We start from the raw sequence: 20776 nt of genomic DNA, 5'->3' as shown, positions 1-20776 counted from the left end.
ATTAAGAAGATTTGAAAGAGAGAGAAGGCCTGTAAATCGAGACGATTACATCGTATACTTACAGGAACACGACTTTGACATAGGGGTGGAAAAGGATCCTGAATCCTTTACACAAGTCAAACAAAGTGCTGATCCTTCTCGTTGGTTTAATGCCATGAAAGATGAGTTGAAATCCATGTAGGACAACAAAGTATGGGATCTTGTAAAATTACCCACTGGAATAAGGCCGATTGGTTGTAAATGGATATTCAAAACCAAACGGGACTCGAAAGGTAATGTCGAACGATATAAAGTCAGACTTGTTGCCAAGGGTTTTAACCAACGTGAGGGCATTGACTTTAAGGAGACTTTCTCACCAGTATCCAAGAAAGACTCATTCAGGATTATAATGGCTCTTGTAGCTCATATGGATTTAGAGTTACATCAGATGGATGTAAAGACTGCATTTCTCAATGGGGATCTGAATGAGAATGTGTACATGTTGCAGCCCGAAGGTTTGTAGCTACTGGCTCAGAACATTTGGTTTGCAAACTTAAGAAGTCCATCTATGGGTTGAAACAGGCATCGCGACAGTGGTACCTTAAGTTTCATAAAGTAATTTCTTCATATGGCTTTGTAGAAAACACTGCAGATGAATGCATATACATTAAAACCAGTGGGAGTAAGTTCATTATGATGATTTTGTATGTTGATGACATTCTTTTAGCTAGCAGTGATACCAGGATGTTGAGTGACACCAAGAAATTTTTATCTCAAAAGTTTAAAATGAAAGATCTTGGTGAAGCTTCTTACGTCATCGGCATTGAGATTCGCCGTGACAAAACACTTGGACTGCTCAGCTTGTCACAGAGGGCCTATATTACTAGGATACTCGAAAGGTATGGCATGCAAAATTGTGCTTCAGGAAAGTCGCCCATTGTGAAGGGTGACAAATTTGGTTTATTTCAGTGTCCAAAGAATGATTTAGAAAAGAATCGAATGAAAGAATTTCCGTACGCATCAGTAGTAAGGAGCATCATGTATGCTCAAGTCTGTACGCGATCGAACATTGCCTTTGTCACTGGAATGTTAGGAAGATATCTATCTAATTCAGGAATGCAACATTGGATAGATGCAAAGAAAGTATTACGGTATCTTTAGAGAACAAAAGACTTCGGACTCACATACAGAAGGTTAGATCAGTTGGAGTTGATCGGATATTCAGATGCATACTTCGCAAGCTGCGTCGATACTAAGAAGTCTACTTCAGGATACATCTTCATGATGGTGGGAGGAGCTGTGTCGTGGAAAAGCGTGAAATAATCTACCACAGCCTCATCTACTATGGAAGCTGAATTTATTGCTTGCCATGAGGCATCTAATCAGGCACTATGGTTACAGAGTTTCTTTTCAGGTTTGCGGGTACTGGAGCATATTCCGAAACCATTGAGAATATTTTGCGATAATTCAGCTGCTATTTCCTTCTCTAGTAACAACAAGCATTCGTCAAGGTCGAGGCATATCGACATCAAGTATCTTGTTGTAAAGGAAAGGGTTCAGAATCATCAAGTGTCCGTGGAATTCATCGGCACTAAGCAGATGATTGTAGATCCGCTCACTAAAAGGCTCCCTATCACGCCATTTCAGGAGCATGTAACATCCATGGGAGTTATTGATCCCATAGATGTTTTCAGTTAGTGGGAGTTGAGCGTACTTTGATTTTCACAAACAAGAGATCTCATTTTATACAGTTTGTTTGGATGATTTTGATATAAAGATTTATTTCTGCTTATTTATATATACGCGCAAATTTTGAATAAGTGGAACTACAGTTGTGTCTCGTTGGAGACATGAAAAAGCTTCAGGACCTCTTAAGGATAGGCATATATTATCACACTAAAGTGTGTAATCCTTATACCACATTTCCTAGTTCGTGATCTATGTCGTTAAGATTGAAAGTATTTGTGATCGCGCTTAGACTCACTTCACCTAAATTAAATGTTGTGATGACTACAGCATTTCGATACTGACTGTCTTAATGGACCAGATTGAATAACATTACTCATACTGTCCAACTGTTTCATTGGTTAACCATTTAGATATTTTCTTAAATGATCAAAACTTATTTTCAAAATTATTCTATATGACCATCATTGACGTTGCTCAATGAGGCCCAAGTGGGAGAATGTAAGAACTCTGTTTAGTGGGCCTTACTGATCAACGGTTTGGATTGTCATTCAGTTGGACTGGATGATTGAGTAGAACAGTGGGCCCCACTTCAGGTGATGCGCTGCGCAGTCTATTTGCGTAGCTTTGCGTACTAGGGCTGGAATGCTATAACTGTCTTACGCAGACAACAATTTGAGTTGTACTAGGATGCTACAATGTGCAGCGTGGGAGAGAGAGTTGTGATGGGTTTCAAACTCTCTCTCTACAGATTCTATAAAAAAGAGCTGGGTCCCCAATCCTACACCACAGCAGAAATTCGAGTCCCATCTACTGATTTGCAGAAAGGGTGTGAAGGAGAAGAAGATCCTAAGTTCTACAGGTATTCTGGTATTCTTATCCGGCTTCCATGGTAGCGTCTCAGCTAGGTAAGCTATCCGACCCCTGATCGCCATGTCCCATGCACAGACAGATCCGTGGGCCTATTCCGCATATAGATAAGATTCCACAGGTTGCCCACTTATGATTAGAGCGTCCTGGTCTAGCTTGACCTGAGCACATAGGCCCTAATCGGTCATAAAGGGTCAGGTCGCCTGGCCATGGCTCGAGTGTCTTTTTAGGCTTGCTAGAACATACTCAGCCGGGCATTTGATGTCTTTAAAAAACAACATTTCAAGTCAAACCCGTTTTCATGCCGTGCATTTGGTCATTCACTCAAGAGGGCCGCTTCCCAAACTAGTTCATGAACCGAAAATAGATGAGATATGCACTTGTTTTTGTTAAAAATATTTTAATAGACCCTGAACCCTAAACCAGTCTACGATGGGAAGCGGGTTGCGAGTAAACTCCGTGGGGCCAGCGTGATTTATTTCTTTCATCTACTCCGTCCATTAATTTTACCAGATAATTTTAGATATTAGCTCCAAAAATGAAGGTGATAAAAATCTCAAGTAGACCACACCACGGGAAACAGTGTGAATTGAACATCTACCGTTGAAAAATTCTTGGGGGCCATAGAAGTTTTGGATCAAGCTGATATTTATGTTTTCCCTTCATCCATGTCCTTTTGATGTTATGAAAAGCTTGAATGATAAATAAACATCACTTTGGGCCCTAGCAAGGTTTCAATGGTTAGAATCATTATTCCCACTGGTTCCTGTGGTGTAGTCCGCTTGAGCTTTGGATACACTTCAATTTTGGGCACAACCCCTAAAATGAGTTGGAAAAACGGATGCACAGAATGGATAAACCACATGCATTGAGTTTACTCAGTACCCAGTCCTATTTCGTGAGGTTCGGGGTCAGTCCTTGAACTTGTGTTCGACTTGGAGGAGCGGATTAGGTGCGGCCACCTTGATGTATGTATTCTATATCCATACCGTCCATTCGATTTGTTAGATTAGCCTGGCAAAACGGACGGACGGCGTGGATATAGAATACATGCATCAAGGTAGGCCCCACGGTAAGGGTCGCACCTAATCCGCTTCCTGGACTCGAGTTGAACGATCCATTGTTCATCTCCATTTTTCAAATACAAATGCAGTTCACATGCCCACGCGGAGGTTCGTACTGAATCCAGGCCGTTCATCAGGTGGGCCCTCAGTGGATTTATGTCGGCCCAAAGATGTGGCTGATCCGCTCATCAGGTACGCAACGATAATGTAAACTGCAATGAATCACACATCCCTAACCTTCTCAGGCGCCAGCCGGCCTGATTGACGCCCTGGATTTCCTACACGACACTTTTCACATAGTGGGCTCCCCAGATGGACGCCCTGGATTTCCTACACGTGTGCGATTTTAGCCCATTGTGCTGGGTGCGATCAGATGCGCGTCTTCCCTTTAAAAATGGCGACGCGTCGTTCCCTCCCTTCGCTCCCAACTCGCCGGGCCCACAAACAAAGTTTCCAGCCGCTTCTACCGGTCCACGTGGAGCCCGCATTCGAGAAACTTCCCGCCCGGTACATCCCACCGTTCGATTAACTTCTAAAGCCACGTGTCGGCACTAAATCCGAGATCATCGAAAAAGAAGAACCCACAAATTCACATTTCCCGTAATTTGCATTTCATTTCACTGTAATTTCGCCTCATCGAGCGTCTATATAATCACGTCCAACTTTCGACATTTGGAAACTCAACAGCTCCAGAAATCTCTCGTTAGAAATCTTTTCATACTTCACATCTCTCCCTCTCTCTCATCCACACATTCTCTCTCTCTCTCTCTCTCTCTCTCGATCCCCATCTCTCTCTTCACGACTAGCTGTTTTCTCATGGCTCCCGAGATCGTCATCAGCAGCAAGACCGCCGGTTTCACGAAACCGCCTGGCGGTTTTCCGAAGCGGGCTTACGTCACGTTCCTTGCAGGGAATGGGGACTACATAAAGGGCGCGGTGGGTCTAGCCAAAGGTCTAAGAAAAGTGAAATCCGCCTACCCTCTGGTGGTGGCGGTTTTGCCTGACGTGCCTGAGGATCACAGGCGGAGTCTCGAATCTCAGGGCTGTATTGTCAGGGAAATAGAGCCCGTCTATCCGCCGGAAAACCAGACGCAGTTTGCCATGGCGTATTACGTCATCAACTACTCGAAGCTGCGAATCTGGGAGGTACGTGCATGTAAGAGACGTTGTGTGGTAGAATACGCCGGGTGCGCGGTGCGCATGTACCGCTTCCTTCCTTACGCGTGGCAGCTGCTGGGCCCGAAAAGTAGCGCTAACGTAAGGAGGGAGATGCTAAAGCATGCGAACTTCGTTTTAAAAAAATAGTTTTTATTTGACGAAAATATCCTCCGACGAAAAACTGAGGGCTTTTTAGTCCTTTCCAAATTGTGGCGGGATTCGATCCTTGTTTTTTTATTTTATTTTATTTTAAATAACAAAATTACAGGAATACCCCGCCTTTTAAGAGCGAGAACTGGTTGCTCTTCTCATTTATGCTCTTCAGACTCGGGGTATTTTGGTCATTTCGTTCAACCAGGTGTATTCTGGTCGTTTCCCTTTATTAGTTGGGGGAGGCGACTGTTACTGTGTTCTCAGTAATGGCCACGTGTGAAGGGCGGAGGCGGTGGGGATTCCACACCTGGCGCATCCTAGCCTACTCCATTAAGTATTCCTTATTTGCTATTTTTCTCGCGAGTAGTGCGTAACACGCATGCGGCGCATGTTAGTGTGACTGTCCTAACATCGGTTATCCTGTGCGGCCATGCATGCAGTTCGTGGAGTACAGCAAGATGATATACTTGGATGCGGACATCCAGGTGTACGATAACATCGATCACCTCTTCGACTACCCCGACGGCCACTTCTACGCCGTGATGGACTGCTTCTGTGAGAAAACGTGGAGCCACACGCCTCAGTACCAGATCGGCTACTGCCAGCAGTGCCCTGACAGAGTGCAGTGGCCTACCGAGCTGGGCCCACCACCCGCCCTCTACTTCAACGCTGGGATGTTCGTCTTCGAGCCCAGCAAGGCCACCTGCAACTCCCTCCTCGAGACACTCAAGGTCTCGGAGCCCACTCCGTTCGCGGAGCAGGTATAGCTTCTAAACTCATTTGTCATTTTCAAGTAACTTGATGTCGCCCTCTGCGCATTTTAGCAGGAACCAGTTCTCTGGTGCGCTACGCTGTAGTCATCCACGCAAGGTTTGCTAATGCCACACGCGCGAGATCCGTACACGTCAGCATGTTGAGATCTAATCCTTCATTAGTGAGCCAGACGGCTCAGATCTTAAAAAAAGTCAGGCCATTACAGACATCAGGTGGGCCACATCTCATACGTCAATATGAATGGGAGAATAAAATCCTGACCGTCTATTTTCCTTGTACGATGTGGTCCACCTAGATACAAGATCTCTTCATCTTACGGAAATCTAAGGTCTCAAACACGTGTCTCATTTATGCACTCGTGTCGGCGTGTTTACGTCAACTGCTAAGCAAACCGGATTTTCCACCTTCATAAAAAGCGGGGAGTGCTAGCAAGGCGTTCGTTCCTTTGGGTTCGATCATCTAAATGATCCAAGCCCTAGGAGAGTCTAGATGAACGGTCTAGATCAAGATACGTAGAATCCGTACGGTTATTGAGCCATTTTATCTTTGGAAATGTCCAGGACTTCTTGAACACGTTCTTTAGGGATATTTACAAGCCTATCCCTCTGATCTACAACCTGGTCTTGGCGATGCTATGGCGTCACCCCGAGAATGTGGAGCTCGACAAGGTCAAAGTCGTCCACTACTGCGCCGCGGTGAGTATTACTATTAGGCGTAAAATGGTCATTTCCAGTCTGACTATAAATCGGTCCATGGTTCAGCCATCTAATTACGGAAACTGCCATTGTAGGGATCCAAGCCGTGGAGGTACACGGGCAAGGAGGACAACATGCAAAGGGCGGACATAAAGACGCTGGTCCAAAAGTGGTGGGACGTGTACGACGACGAGTCGTTGGATTACAAACCACCGGTGGCTGGGGAGGAGGATCCCAACAGCTTGCAGCCGTTCCTTGCGGCCCTGTCGGAGGCAGGCGTGGTGCCTTACGTAACAGCCCCGTCGGCTGCGTGAGCCACGGCGACTGGATTGTGATTTGTTGCACGGGAGTGCGCGTGTAGTGTACTAAGATCGTAAATAGGCAAAGAGGGTTTATACGTAGAAGGGTATTATGGGAATTATGGGAATGTCCTTTGTTTTTTTTTTTTTATAAACCTTTTCAACCCGCTCCTGTGCAGGAATGTAAATTTTTTTTATTTTTTATTTTCTTTTGTTTTCGACGAATTGGATTGCATTTATGAACTGTTATTTGTTTTGTTTTGTATACTCGTGCGTGTATTTTATTAAGTAACTCGAAAGAAATTGAGATCTACCCCCAATCGGGGCTATTTATTATTCGACGGTGATGGTCGCTGGTCCCCCAATGCACGTGATTAAGTCAAGTGGATTTTTATTTTATTTTATTTCTAATACAAATCAGTCGACGTCCAAAACTCACTTTCCCACACTTGAGAGCCAATATTGTTGAGATGTTGATCACATGCATCGGCCTGTATCAGAAGTTGTGATATAGCTAGTTTTTTTTTAACTCTGTCAAATACAAGAATATCCAAATCCCCACCCAACAGCTGGGCCCTACCATGATGATCACCCCATGAAAATGGCTCTTATCTAATTATAGAGCCGGACCACGTCAAAATAACTGGACCGTGTAGCCGGATAAATGGACGGCTGATACTCGAAAATGGGTGTATCAGATCTTATGATACAGCACAGCCTATCTGATCATTAATGATCACGCCAATGGCCGCACGCACGAGTCTGGTCAAGACCAGACTGAGTGAGGCTACGTTCTGAGTCAACTCACTGAGTTTTACAACTATGGGCCCCATCTACACTAACGGCCACACGTGCCCTTAACCTTTTGCAGGCGCTCGCCAAGAATTCCGTGCAACCGGACAGGTTGGGCCGGACGCGGATTTCCTGCGAAAGCCTTTCGCATGAAGTTCCTGCGCAAGGATTCTGGATGGGGCCCACTGTGATGTTTTTTAGAAATCCAACCCGTCCATCCGTTTTTTGAACTCATTTTAGGGCATGAGACCGAAAATAATTAGGATCCAAAACTCAAGTGGGCCATACTAAATGAAACAGTGTGGAAAGGAATTCCTACCGTTGAAACTTTCCTAGGATCCACCTTGATGTTTATATTCCATCCAAACCGTTTATAAGGTCATTTTCACTGAGATGACGTCAAAACATGGAAAACATTTCACAGCCAATTTGTGGCCATATAAAAGCTTCAACGGTGGTCACTAAATCCCCACAGTTTCCTCTCGTGTGACCCAATTGAGTCTCTGATCCTCCTCATTTTTGGTCGCATGTCTTGAAATGAAATCAAAAAACGGATGGACGGAGTGGCTTTCTCACAAACATCGTAGTGGCCCCACGCAAAATCTTGCGCAGGAACTTCCTGCGAAAGGCTTTCGCAGGAAATCCGCGTCCGGTTGGGCCGATGCAGCCTCGACTTACAAAGTTGCTGTCTCTTTCGGTCTTTTAACTAGTTGTTTTAACCAGCTGTGACTCAGGTGACAACTGATCAGTAGACTAGCCTTCTACAGATATATTTAATCTATAGCTTTGAAATTAGCTAGAATTCACTGAAAAACCGATCCGACAGCTTTTCAATGAGCGGTAATGTCACGATACGAACTGGGGTTTGGCCATTTAGGACATCCAAACAGCCCCTTAGGGCGTGTTTGGCCGGACCAATCCCATAGGATTAGGAGGGATAGAATGGATTTTAAGGTAATGATAGTGGTGTCAGTGTTTGTCCTTTGATCCCATCGATTTTGGATAGCCCATGGGATATACAGCAGCTTGTTTGGACCATCCTAAATGGATGGGTTTACATCTACACTACTTCATGTGGTGTGCCCCACTCACTGTTTTATATTTGCCTTAAAATAGGTTCATGGGTAAATGTAGGCCGGTGAAAATGATGGACGGAGTGGATATCTCATTGATATCTTGGTGGGCCCCACATAGCGGTGAAAATTCACATCCCTGGGATTGGCATAATCCATGTTAGCTAAGGGCGGTGTTTACGAGGGCGAGGCAGATGAAATCCCATCCCGCCATCCCAGACGGCAGATGGGATGGGATGGGATGGGATGGCGCAGGATAACTCTTCTAATCTCATCTAATACCGTATCCAGCGCCCGGCCAATGGGCAATGGATATCGACCATCCATCGACTTACGGCGGTTATCCCGACTCTTCCATCCCACCAGCTGTTTGGCCGGTCCGTGTACGGGCGATGGCGCTGCCCTCGGAAACTGTGCGTGGGATTTCGATCGGATTCGGCGAATCTGTCCCCCTCTTTTCTCCATCCCACCAAATCCCATGGGATTCGCGCGCTCTCTCTCTCTCTCACGTCTCTCTTTTATAAGACCACCAGGGTCGGTCGGCTAGGAACGTGGAGAGATGAAGTCGGTTGGCTTGTATCAGTCCTTATAACAGGACCGGATGCAAGAAGAGAAGATGCACGATTGCGCAAAAGTCCTTGTAATGGGACCGGTTGCAGACCAATTCCCGTGCGTTGTGGATGCTTTCACAGTGCGAAACAACCTAGGTCGGGGCTGAACCTATCCTCTAAGCATGATAAACGGATTGGATTACCCAAATCGATCACAGAGGTGGGCCATATCAAGTCACAGCGGCATGGTTGCCTTGTTCGCATGCGCAATGGAAATCTCATTGATTCCGGAATTTCCCTGCAAAATTTCTTTCCATTTTTCTTTTTTTTTTTTCTCAACCCTTCTCCATGTGTGGCCCACTCCCTACGGATCCTCCTGCGAAATCCTCTTTGCTAAACCTGTTTACGCATCTACACAGCCAGTTGTCTTGCGTAACCGACCGAAAAGGCAGGAATCTTACTGGCATATTCAATGCACAAAGATGCTTCTTAATAAGGGAGAACGTCCCTATAATCGATTTTTTATGGACAAACAGATGGACGGTGTGGATTGTTTAGTGGGGTCCTGATGGTGGCCCACAACGTCCTTCAAACGGACGACTCCCTACTGATCCTCCTGCGAAAACCTCGCTGCGGAGGCCTAATGTCATACCCAAACACGCCCGGTTGGAAGTCGATGGTGTACAGCGAATCCAATGGCCATCCCAAACACGCTGGCCATCCATCCTGGAAGTCGTTCCATCCCATGGGATTAGCCGACATCCACTGACACCACCATCATTACCTTAAAAACACTTCCATCCCTCCTAATCCCATGGGATTGGTCCAGCCAAACACGCCCTTAGCCTTCTACAGATATATTTAATCTATAGAGCAGATGACTGGCTCTGCTAATTTCATCATGCTATAGGTTGAACAGCTGGTATTTGTGTGGTTGGGGTTTGTGTTCCAATCTGTGCCCATCATGATGAATGATGAATGATCCAGACGTGAAGTGATCAGATGAATCAGAGAATCTAGGTTACTTTGAAACTCTATCCTATACTATAGGGTTACTAGATATTCTGGCAGACACAATTGTACATGTGGCACCATAAATTGAAATTAACAGACGGATTTGTGGAACCGCAGTTGCTAAGTCAATCCCGAAATCAGATTGGTTAAGAAATCCCAACCTCTGATTAATGGACACTTGTTTATTATAGAACCATTTGATAATTGAATAAACCCTTCACCAAATCTTAAGCTAGATAATTGAATAATCTTAAAATTTTAATCTCTAAACAGAGACCCATCATTTGGAGAGTTTACATTGAATTACTAGTATTCCATGCATTCAACCTGTTTGGAAGGGAACCAAATTCATGAATTTGGAAAAAATTTAATTGTCGACTTCTGAATTATGTAATTAATGTGTTTTGGTTTGCCTTAATTGCTAAATTCACTAATAGCCCAAATATCAAAAGTGGGGTAAATCATGAACTTCACAAATTAAAAAGTACTAAAATTTGTGTATTCTTTTTTGACGGCAATCAAACCGACATATGTGAGGAGCAAACCCACAACGCTGGCTGTTCGCCCAAATCCCATTGGGTAAAATTTACCTATTCATGAAGTTGGAAACCAAGGGATTTCTAAGGTTATGCTTGAGAATGGTTCCCCATCCGTTACAAAATGTCCATTTTAGTAACCATTACTCTGATGGCTATGATGTTCGGTTTTAATAATGTCTAAGAGGAATTAGCAATCAAATGTGGACTCTGCATGATGATGGTGAGCATTGTCCTAATTAATTGGGGTCAGCTACATGAATCCTGTCCTTGATGTACTCCATCAAGGACTATATTTTTAGTTAGACCATATAACTCATGAAGTCTTTTCTTATTGACTCCACCCTCGTCTTGAATCAATATCATGGAAGGCCTGCATCAGTGACCATTTCTAGTATAATCAATCTAGCCCATCAAGTTTCCGAATCACCTCATTGAAGTAACTTTTGAAAATGATGGGCAATCAAAGGTCCACCAACATTGTAGGTAATGATCAAACATTTTCTAGTATGATAAATAGAGGTCATCCATTTCCCAGCTGTTGATTAGTCATTAGGATCCTCCTATCAAAGTTAATTTTTGGAAAGGATCAATAATGGAAGATGGGCCAACATGATGGAGGGCCTATATCACAGATAGGACGTTTTTCTAATACAATATGGACTGTCCAAAGGTGGGTACAGAGTCTGAATGGTCCAGATCAACAACCAGACCTCTATCCTAATCAATATGGATCATCTATCTTCCTTCCATGGATAGGATGGTTGGGATCAGCCAATCAAACCAACTTTTTAAGTGAGATGAGCAATCAAACATGGACTCAACATGATGGATGATTTAGATCAATGGTAAATACTTCTCTATTATACCTGACATGATCATCCATTTCCTTAGTCACTGAACAAACTATTAGAATCGCCTGATCAAAGTGACTTCTAAGAGGGATGAGCAATAAATGGTGATAGAGAATTAAGCAGGATGGGTGATCCAAGGTGAGCTTACAAGAAGAACAATTGTTTGACATCTCTTGGTATAATAAATATGGATCACTTGCTTCTGATCAAACTGATTTTTGTGGTTTTTTAGGAGCCAATTACAATGAACGGTAGGCCCACTTGATTTAAGGTCCATATCAAGTGGGTCTCACATCATAGGCAATCCAAATTAATGAGTGGATCTTTTCTTAGTATAATCAAAATGGATCATCCATTTTCATAGAAATGATTGGTTAGGATCATTCAATCAAAAGTGACTTTTGAAATGGATTAAAAATCGGTGGTGGGCCTCATGTGATGGTGGTCTGATCAATGGTCAGATTTTCTCAATTATAATATATGTGGACCATCCATTTGGAAGTGGGATGTGTGATGGATGGCTTACATCAATGATTAGATCTTTACTATGTATTTGCTTTTAACCATTAATTTTAATGACACTTGATCAGATGAATCGTCCAATCCCAAGCGATTTCGAAAGGACTTGACCATATGTCCTAGGGGAACCAAACAGCAGATCTAGAAAATCATGAATCTGACAAGCCAATTTGTAATCAATTGGATAACTCTTTATCACTACTGATCAAGACAAGATAAATGTGGGAGTAATGGAAGTTGGTAAGTGGTAACTCAATGTATGGGAGACGCAAGAAAATTCCATTGGGCCATTAAGAGTTGAATGTGACTTCATTTATTAAAGAAACATACTTAAATTTGCAATACTTACAGCTAGTTTCTCTTTCTTTAATGCAGATGATTGAGCCATTTGTTTCGCAGCCCTAGCATCAATGACGATGACCCAAGATGCATGATGATCACCAAAAAATGTAGGTAGTGTCAATTCAGTCATTGGAATCATCAACCGCTGTTCATCTTCCAATCAAAAGGACACGATCCTTCTGGACTGCCTGCAGAAGGTTGAGGTCGAAAAGCTCACACCGAATTGGCATTTCCATCTCGTAGAAGGGATTTTTCAAGACATAATCAGTGTAAAGTTCATAGATGAGTTTCAGAAGACCTTCCATGTGCTGCGTGCCAGGTTCACAGACTACAAAGAACTTGGTCCCTGCAAAGAACACAAGAAAAGTTATTGATGAAGCTTGTCCTTATACATCACATCCAAAAGCTTGGATTAGAATTTTAAAAAGAAAACCAATAATGGCAAATAATAATCATATATTAGAGGCACCATGAATTGCAGGATTCTTAAATCAGAGGGGTTGCACAATACACTCCAGTTTTCAGTTTTGACAAGTGCAGCACAAGGACTTGATAATCTAGACCATTTGTAAGTTCTGGCCCACCATGGATAGATCATACCCCAAAAATATCTTCAATAGGACCATCCCATTCATTTAATTTGCGGTCTACAAATACACGCACTCAACTGAAAGAAAAAATCCCTGTTATTGGTAATGCAGGGGCATTTTCACACCTGGCTCGAGTGGGGTAGCCTGTAGGATGTGGGGACACACTCGGGGTTGGCGGCCCGTGTGAGGTGGGCCCCACCCATGTGAGGCGGTACCCATTTGATTTGGGGCCCACGAGGGGGGTTCGGCCAAGATCCTAACCCATGAGATGTAGGACCTGGGCTATGAGATAAATGGATTGATTTGTCATGCTCTAACAGTTCGAGCTTTTAGAGCCAGTGGTTAATTGTCCTACATCAAATTGGAATCAGAGTGGGAGGTCTCACGTTCGAGACTCCTCACCGGGGGTGATTAATGCAGGGGCATTTTCACACCGGGCTCGAGTGGGGTTGGGGCAGACTCGGGGTGGGCCCAGAAGTTTCGACTGAGAAGGGGGTAATTATTGAAGTTGTCAGCAGTGTTTGTAGTATCGGTATTGTTACAGGTATTGCTGGCTGCGGATACGGAAACATGTATCGATATCACAGATACCTGGAAACGTATCACTGACTGAGGGAAACATGGGGAAAACGGTGGGACTTTTCAATGAAACTTTAGAAGACGAAAAATACACATATTTTCATTTTTACACACACACACACACACACACACACACACACGATCCATCCATCCACATATGCATGTGTACTAAACAGACCTTGCACATCAGTGATTCTGTTGACTATGGTCTAATTGGGCACTGAATGTCAGAGCCACTGTTGTCTATGTGCAGCCTTCTGGAGTGTTAAGTAAAAGCAACAGCCTATTTATTTATTTATTATGAATGAAACTAAATGAGATGATAGTTTCAACTTAATGTGGATCGATTGTCAGCAGAAAAAAAAAAAAAAAAACTTCAAATTCTTCAAATTCTAAAACTATAGTCTAGCATATAGTTGCACAAAGCGTGAAGCGAAGCGGGAATAGATTCAGGTGCAGGAGAGGGGAAGCGTCTGTCTCATAAACAAGTATAAATTAGGGAGCAAGTGGGAGGGGGAGTGAGAGTCCGAAGCGCAATACAAAGCAGGAGCAGTACCCAGTTAGAATGATCCTGCAACTAACTCTAGCATAGGGAATTAATTACTGAGTGATAATATTTGCTAAGCTCCAGAACTGTTCTTGTCCCCCAAGAAATAAATTCCAATGATGACAAGTTAGTTACACTGGATGTTGGAGTCTCTCCTGTGTGTAAGATCAGGAAAGCTTCAACTCACAGCAACACAAACAATGATGTTCAATGTCTTTCTGAGACCTTACCAAAAAAGAAAGACAAAAAAAGAAGACTAATCTGTAAACACTAAAAGAATGAAGAAATTAAAGACAAACGAAACGGATTTGTGATGCAATGGGAGGGATCGTGCCCATCTCATTGGATCCCCCTCCCTTTTGTGCCATTGATCTAAAAAGGGGTCAAGGGTTGATGCATGCCAGAAAACCATGAACATGAGCTAAAGAAAACTAAAGCGACCTAACTTTGGCGGTCCCATCCTCACTATGCCTTGCACTTCACCACTCCATGCTCCCTAAATTTTCTCTTTGAATCTCTGTGACTCCTATGCTAAAGTTGGAGAATGTTCTCTCTCTCATAGCTTTTGGGACTTCCTGAGATTTTGAGGTGTGTTGAAAAGGAGAGGGCCCCTGTTATAATGAGTTTTAAAAGAGGCATTTTTTCACTCCAAACTGATGTGGACTAAAAGAACCACGGAAAACGTATAGGGGGAGCATGGGCATGGATCCCTACAAAATTTCAGGAGTGGATATGACGGGCATGACTCTTGAGATCAGTGTTTTTTTTCTTTCTTTCTTTTTTGAAAAGTGTTACTGTTATCAGAATACAAATGACAATGCAACAGATGCTCTGCCTCCTGGGTGCAATTGACATCAAGCATGGGGGGTTTTGTTTCCCATATGGAAATTGACAATGGACGATAACAGCGTTGTCACCTGGGTTCAAAGTGATGCTTAGGTGAGGAAGACACCATCATCTGCCATGCTGAATGTTGTCGAGCATGGACTCTTGGATGAAAATGACACTATGCAACAGAGACACTGTCTCAATGGTGCAAAATCACACCAGGTGGCATAGCCTGTCCCTTGGGTGCAATATGATACTACATGACAAAGACACTATCTTATGGATGCTAAATGGTGCTGATTATGAGATTTCACGTGCTAATTGTTGTGCGTTTGATGTATTCATGCATGTATGCTTGTATTGATGCATGTGAGAGGTGTGGAAGTATATTAAGATTGAGAGCTTTTGGAGCCATTCATCCAACGGTGCATGTAATAGATGAATCAGCATACTATAAGCAATATTTGAATTTGTTCAATAGGATGCCAAAATGGGGTGTCTACAATTTATCCTATGAAAGTTAGCCATATTTTGCATGGTAGACAATAGTTGTTTGATAGAAAAGTTAGCAATTCCAATTGAATTGTGGAAGGGTAGAGGCTTGCTTGGTGGTGGATTCTCCAGGGTACATTATTTATCTCTCTTCTTCAAAAATGCATTCTTCTTGTTTTCCTGTCTTCCTCTTTCCCCTTCCATTACAACATTTTAAACCCATTCCTAAATCTTCATCCATGGATACAAAACCCTAATGAAAATCCTTTTTTCCTTTCCTTTTTTTTTTTTTTATGAAACTTTCCCCAAACCAGAATTTTGCTTACATCATTGTCTATTCATGTGGTTGTTGCACTACCCACGCTAGATTGGAAGTCCCTACTGACTTCCAAGTGGGCCACTCTAGAATTATTTTATATTTTCGTGCACTGCATATGTGACAACCTAGGACCTTCGTGTTATAAATATGAATTTTCGAATATATTATGTGGTTATGTTTGATTTTACATGTTGATTGCTGAAATTAGTGTGTAAATTGATCTCTCATCTTGCATCCTAGGGTAATTTTCACCATCCTACGTCATATTACCTATTGGTGATATTCCTAAGTTCCCTCGTATGCATTCATTTCTAATTCTATCCTTCCTTGTCTTGCCACTCATCCATCTCAAGATCCTCATTTCAACTACACTCATCCTATGAACATATTATTCCTAAATTGCCCAACATTATTTCCCATAAAGCATGGCTAATCTTATAGCCATCCTATAATATTTTCTTTTCATTTTGTGTGGCACACGTGATCACATACAACTCTGGAGGCACATCTCCCTTTCATCTACCTCGCTAGAATTCTATTGGCAACATCCTTCTCAGTCTCTCTAGTCTCATGAATTATGGACCCTAGATATTGAAAGTGGCCATTCTAGTACACTTCTTGCCCAACAATCTTAACTAAGTCCTCGTTCCCACTCCTATTGTTACTAAAATTGCACTCCATATACTCTATTTCAGTCCGACTAATTTTAAATCCTTGTATTCTAAAGCACCTATCATTAAATCAAACATTGTGTTTACACCTTCCCTTGTCATGTCAATCAAAACTATGACATTTGCAAACAACATAAACCATAGGAACTTTTCCTACAAATGCCTCGTTAACTCATCCATAACCAATACAAAAAAGTTACGGGCTCAACGCCGACCCTTGGTGCAACCGTGCAAGTCTGCAATAATTGGAAACCCATTTGTCTCTCCACCAATGGTTCTTACATCTATTACTACTCCCTCATGCATATCCTTAATCATGCCAATATATCCCTCTTGAAACTCTTTTCTTTCCCAACACCCACCAAATAAACTCTCTAGGGACCCTATCTCAAGTTCTCTCTAAGTCAATAACGACCTTGTAGAGTTACTTCCTCTTCTCCCCATCAATTGTCTAAGTAGGAAAATAGTTTCAATGGTAAACCTCACTACCTTCTTAGCAATCTTTTTAGCATTTCAATATCATTCAAGGCTTTCATTGTTTCTAGTCCCTCACTAGGCTTTGAAACATGAATATTTCTTGTTAATAGCTTTTTGTACATACACTAGAGTATTACACACACACACACACACATACATAAAATGAATACTTGGGGATGATACTTTGAAGAAATACTCTTTTAAGTTTCTAACTGTTGGTGTAAGTATTGAATGCTCTTTGGAGAATTTAGTATGTGTCAATATTGAATACTCTCTGCACACTACTCTCTGGAGAATGAATGCTACAACATGAATTCTCTTTCTATTTATAAGAGGTGACGTACCTTTTGGACATCCTTTTACATTTCATCAACATACCTTTTGTGTATTAAGTGATGCATCATTACTTGTTTTGTCCTAACCGTTATGTCTCTTCCTATTGAACGAATTCTCTCTCTATTTATAAGAGCAGAAGTCCCCTTCGAACATCCCTCTTTTACACCTCATCAATGTACCTTTTGGATATGAAATAAGAGACGAAATGCCTGTTCAACACATATGTACACCTCATCAAGGTACCTTTTGGGTATGAAATAAGAGCATGTGCACCTTTTGGACATCCCTTTACACTGCATCAAGGTACATTTTGGATATGAAGTGAGGCATCATCATCCGCTTCTCTTCCTTTCAAATTCTTCTTTCCATTCCTTTCATTTGAATTCATTATACCTCTTCCTTTTGAATTCTTCTTTCCATTCCTTTCATTTGAATTGAAACGAAACATCTCATTCCATCCAATCACCAAGTGCCAAATGGAATTCCATCACTTGTAACCAAGCATACCAATCAATCATCGAACAGATAAGTTTGGTTTTCCCAGTCCTCCAGTTCAATTTAGAATTCCAATTCTCTCACTCTTTGGATATTTTACAATCTTAATTTAAATATAACAGTCACATTCTACAGGTTCTAAATTGAAATAATCGTTGCAAGTGAAAAAAAAAAAAAAAAACAGAAAAGCTAAGCGGTCAATGCAGTATTAATTCTCCCCAGTAAGCATAAAAATTGCCATAATGCCACCACAAGTACCTGTCAGCGTCTGAAAGCAATGGAGATCGAATGTATCGGCTTCGAGCAGTTCAACACCCGAGCATCCAACTATCGGAGACAGCTGCTGAGAGATAGCATGCATTGAATGCCATAAGCTCGCCAACCGCAGGCTGTCGTTCGTATCCATTCGTCCCGCCGATCCGTAATCCTTGATTATTATTTTTTTAAAAGGATATTTGTAATATGTAAGAAAATGCATGTCATAAATGGATACCAAAATTTATAAAATCGAAAACAAAAAAAAGAAAAAAAAAGAATGCTGATTTACCTTGTAGAAGATCAGACCGCCGGATTTGTTGATGATGAAGAGACTGTAGATCGCAGCCATTGAAGGAGATGTGAATAATCAAATAATGGGGAATAGATCTCGTGTAGAGAAGGGTATAAAAGGAATTTCGGGAAAAATATGAGAGAGGTTTTTGCGCTGGATCTGTTCACCAGAGAGCGTAGAGGGGTTTTGTAACTTTTTAGTGTCCGACTTCAGACCCTGCGCATCTGCGAATACCACAGAGGAAGCGGGTAATAACAACAGTTGTATGGGGTAAAATGGTCATTTTAGTCTCTCGAGGGCTCTTTGCTCGCGGCGCGGGGCAACTACGGTTGTACATCGAGTCAAGTGCTCAGCTCGAGCTTAACATTGGATCTGGGCTTGTTAGCCGGATGGACCCGATCCGATTTTAGTGGCCAGAGTCCCTTTTATCAGATCTGTTAAGGTGTCGGGTCAGATTTGTTCCTCGCCTTTGGGAACCGGTTGCAAATCGGAATTTGATCGGGTTTGGATCCAGTTAAATTCGGGTCTAGTTGGGTCCTAGCCAGATCCCATTTCTTTTAATTCCAAAATTATATATTTAATAAATTTTAATTATTCTAGGAAAATAACTAAAATTTCCTAAGCCACACACATATAAGAGAGCTCATTTACACACCATGCAAATGTCAAAGACCCATTTACCCACCATGCAAATGTCAAAGTGGTACATATGTACACGATCTAATACTTGCATTGAGTGGGCCCTTTTATGCAAGCACACTCATTTCTAAAGTGAACTCATAATCTAGATCCAAAGACCTTATGGGTACCTGATAAAATAGTTTTGGATCTAAATCCCAGTTTAGGTCTCCAAAAAAACTAGACCCGGACATGAAAGGGATTTAGACCTGAAAAATCCTTAGTCTGGTTAGCATGAGTACTATATAGGACCAGACCCATTGACAGCCTAGCTCACTGGCTCTAGTTGTTATTGATGCATGGGTAACAGAACGTGAAAATGGTCATCAGAACAGTAATGTCGTGTTTAGTACATGGGACAAGGCAGAAAATGGTATTAATCCAGCTATCATAACTTTGCATGTGTGGCGGTGAAATGGATGGTTGAAATGCTGTTAGTCGATGGTACTAATTCAAAGGATGAAAGTATATTGTTTGGGCCGGACACACACACACTCTCTCTCTCCTTTTTAGGAGTCGTTTGTATAAGAGTAAATGGGGTGAAATGCCCTTTTTAGGCTTCCTCGGAGAGTAAAAGTCCCCTTGATATACATTGGCACACCATCCTCTCACTACACTAAAATCACTCCAATAGAAAGGTCCAAACATTGGACATCTAAATGGACACTGTAAAAGTTGGCATGTCCAAGCATTGGTCATCTAAACAGACACTTGTAAACGTTGGCAAGTTGCTTTGTTTGTGCGTTTGTCAGTTTGTCACCGTTGGAGGCTCAAAATTTCCTCCTTTTTTTAAATTATTAAAGTATATATTTCAATCAGCTTATCACATTTCAGCACATATCACATATGTATGCTAATTTGGAATATTAAAACTGATTTGAAATATCACATATGTTCCCTCATATGTGCAGGCTAATTTGGAATATTAAAACTGATTTGAAATATCACGTGTTGCTGTAAATATATTAAAAAATTCCAATATATTCTAATTCCTCTCAATATCAATGCTTTCCAATTCCTCCCATTTACTCCCATGCTACATTTCATTTACGCCCAATTCCTCCCACTTCCATCCAAACACAACTGGCTTCCACTTGAAATGGATTCCACTCACCTCCATTTTTACAGACTCCCAAATGACCCCTTGTAGAAGAGTCTTAAAAAAAAAAAAAAACAATCAGCAACATTATCCCAATAATATCCGGAGAAGATACTCCTGAGAAATTCCCATGAACGAGTTATCACGCCCAGTTCGATTGAAGTCAGTTCTTTCTAATTCACCATGATCCTGCAATAAGGGCGAGATATAATACTAAAAAACTTTCCTTTTATTTATTTATTTTTTATACTGTTAATTTTCTCCCATCAGCACACCCCCGCAAGTCCTGAACCTGCCTTGACATCATCTAGTTTGTCTGGAATAGCCAGGAGAAGACTCACGGAGAAAATGTGCTCAATTGACTCCACATTCCCCAAAATAAAAAGGGAATGACTGTTGATACTCCAGGGATGATTGATGGTGAGGATCTCACTCATCCTTTCCTGCCAGTGAATTAGAAGCAATCATCCTCGTATCCCCTACTAACTTGATACATCCATCACTTTTACTATCCTAATAAATACTCCGTGGACCAAAGCCCCAATATTAAGACAAACAAATCACCTCCTTCCATACCCATTTCCCAAGCAATGTTCATGCTCATGTACTTCTGCGACTTGATGCCACCCCCAGCTTTGCTGTTTTGGTGGATCAGTTCTCCTTTGGGTTTTGTAAACGTCATCCTACACAATGGTGGAATTTCTACTTTTCTTCCACACCTCAGCAAAAGAAACTCTTAACATCTGCCGAACACCA

At 42.1% G+C, this 20776-nt stretch overlaps 2 protein-coding genes across 2 annotated transcripts; one reads left to right on the top strand and one right to left on the bottom strand.

The window, feature by feature from the left end:
* Positions 1-4278: 4278 nt before the first annotated feature.
* Positions 4279-7014, top strand: LOC131225257 (galactinol synthase 1-like). Its single transcript, XM_058220755.1, has 4 exons — positions 4279-4745; positions 5351-5671; positions 6245-6379; positions 6475-7014. Exons 1-4 carry the CDS (start codon positions 4416-4418, stop codon positions 6691-6693), a joined length of 1005 nt encoding a protein of 334 aa, XP_058076738.1. The 5' UTR covers positions 4279-4415; the 3' UTR covers positions 6694-7014.
* Positions 7015-12186: 5172 nt separating this feature from the next.
* LOC131224815 (uncharacterized) lies at positions 12187-18427 on the bottom strand. Its single transcript, XM_058220217.1, has 3 exons — positions 18241-18427; positions 17952-18120; positions 12187-12705 (listed from the first exon to the last, which is right to left on the bottom strand). Exons 1-3 carry the CDS (start codon positions 18298-18300, stop codon positions 12509-12511), a joined length of 426 nt encoding a protein of 141 aa, XP_058076200.1. The 5' UTR covers positions 18301-18427; the 3' UTR covers positions 12187-12508.
* Between the last annotated feature and the right edge of the window lie 2349 nt (positions 18428-20776).

Source organism: Magnolia sinica, chromosome 14 (genome assembly GCF_029962835.1).
Source record: "Magnolia sinica isolate HGM2019 chromosome 14, MsV1, whole genome shotgun sequence".
Lineage (NCBI taxonomy): Eukaryota > Viridiplantae > Streptophyta > Magnoliopsida > Magnoliales > Magnoliaceae > Magnolia > Magnolia sinica.
The sequence above is the reverse complement of the archived record's forward strand: the minus strand, read 5'-3'. Positions and strand labels throughout refer to the sequence as shown.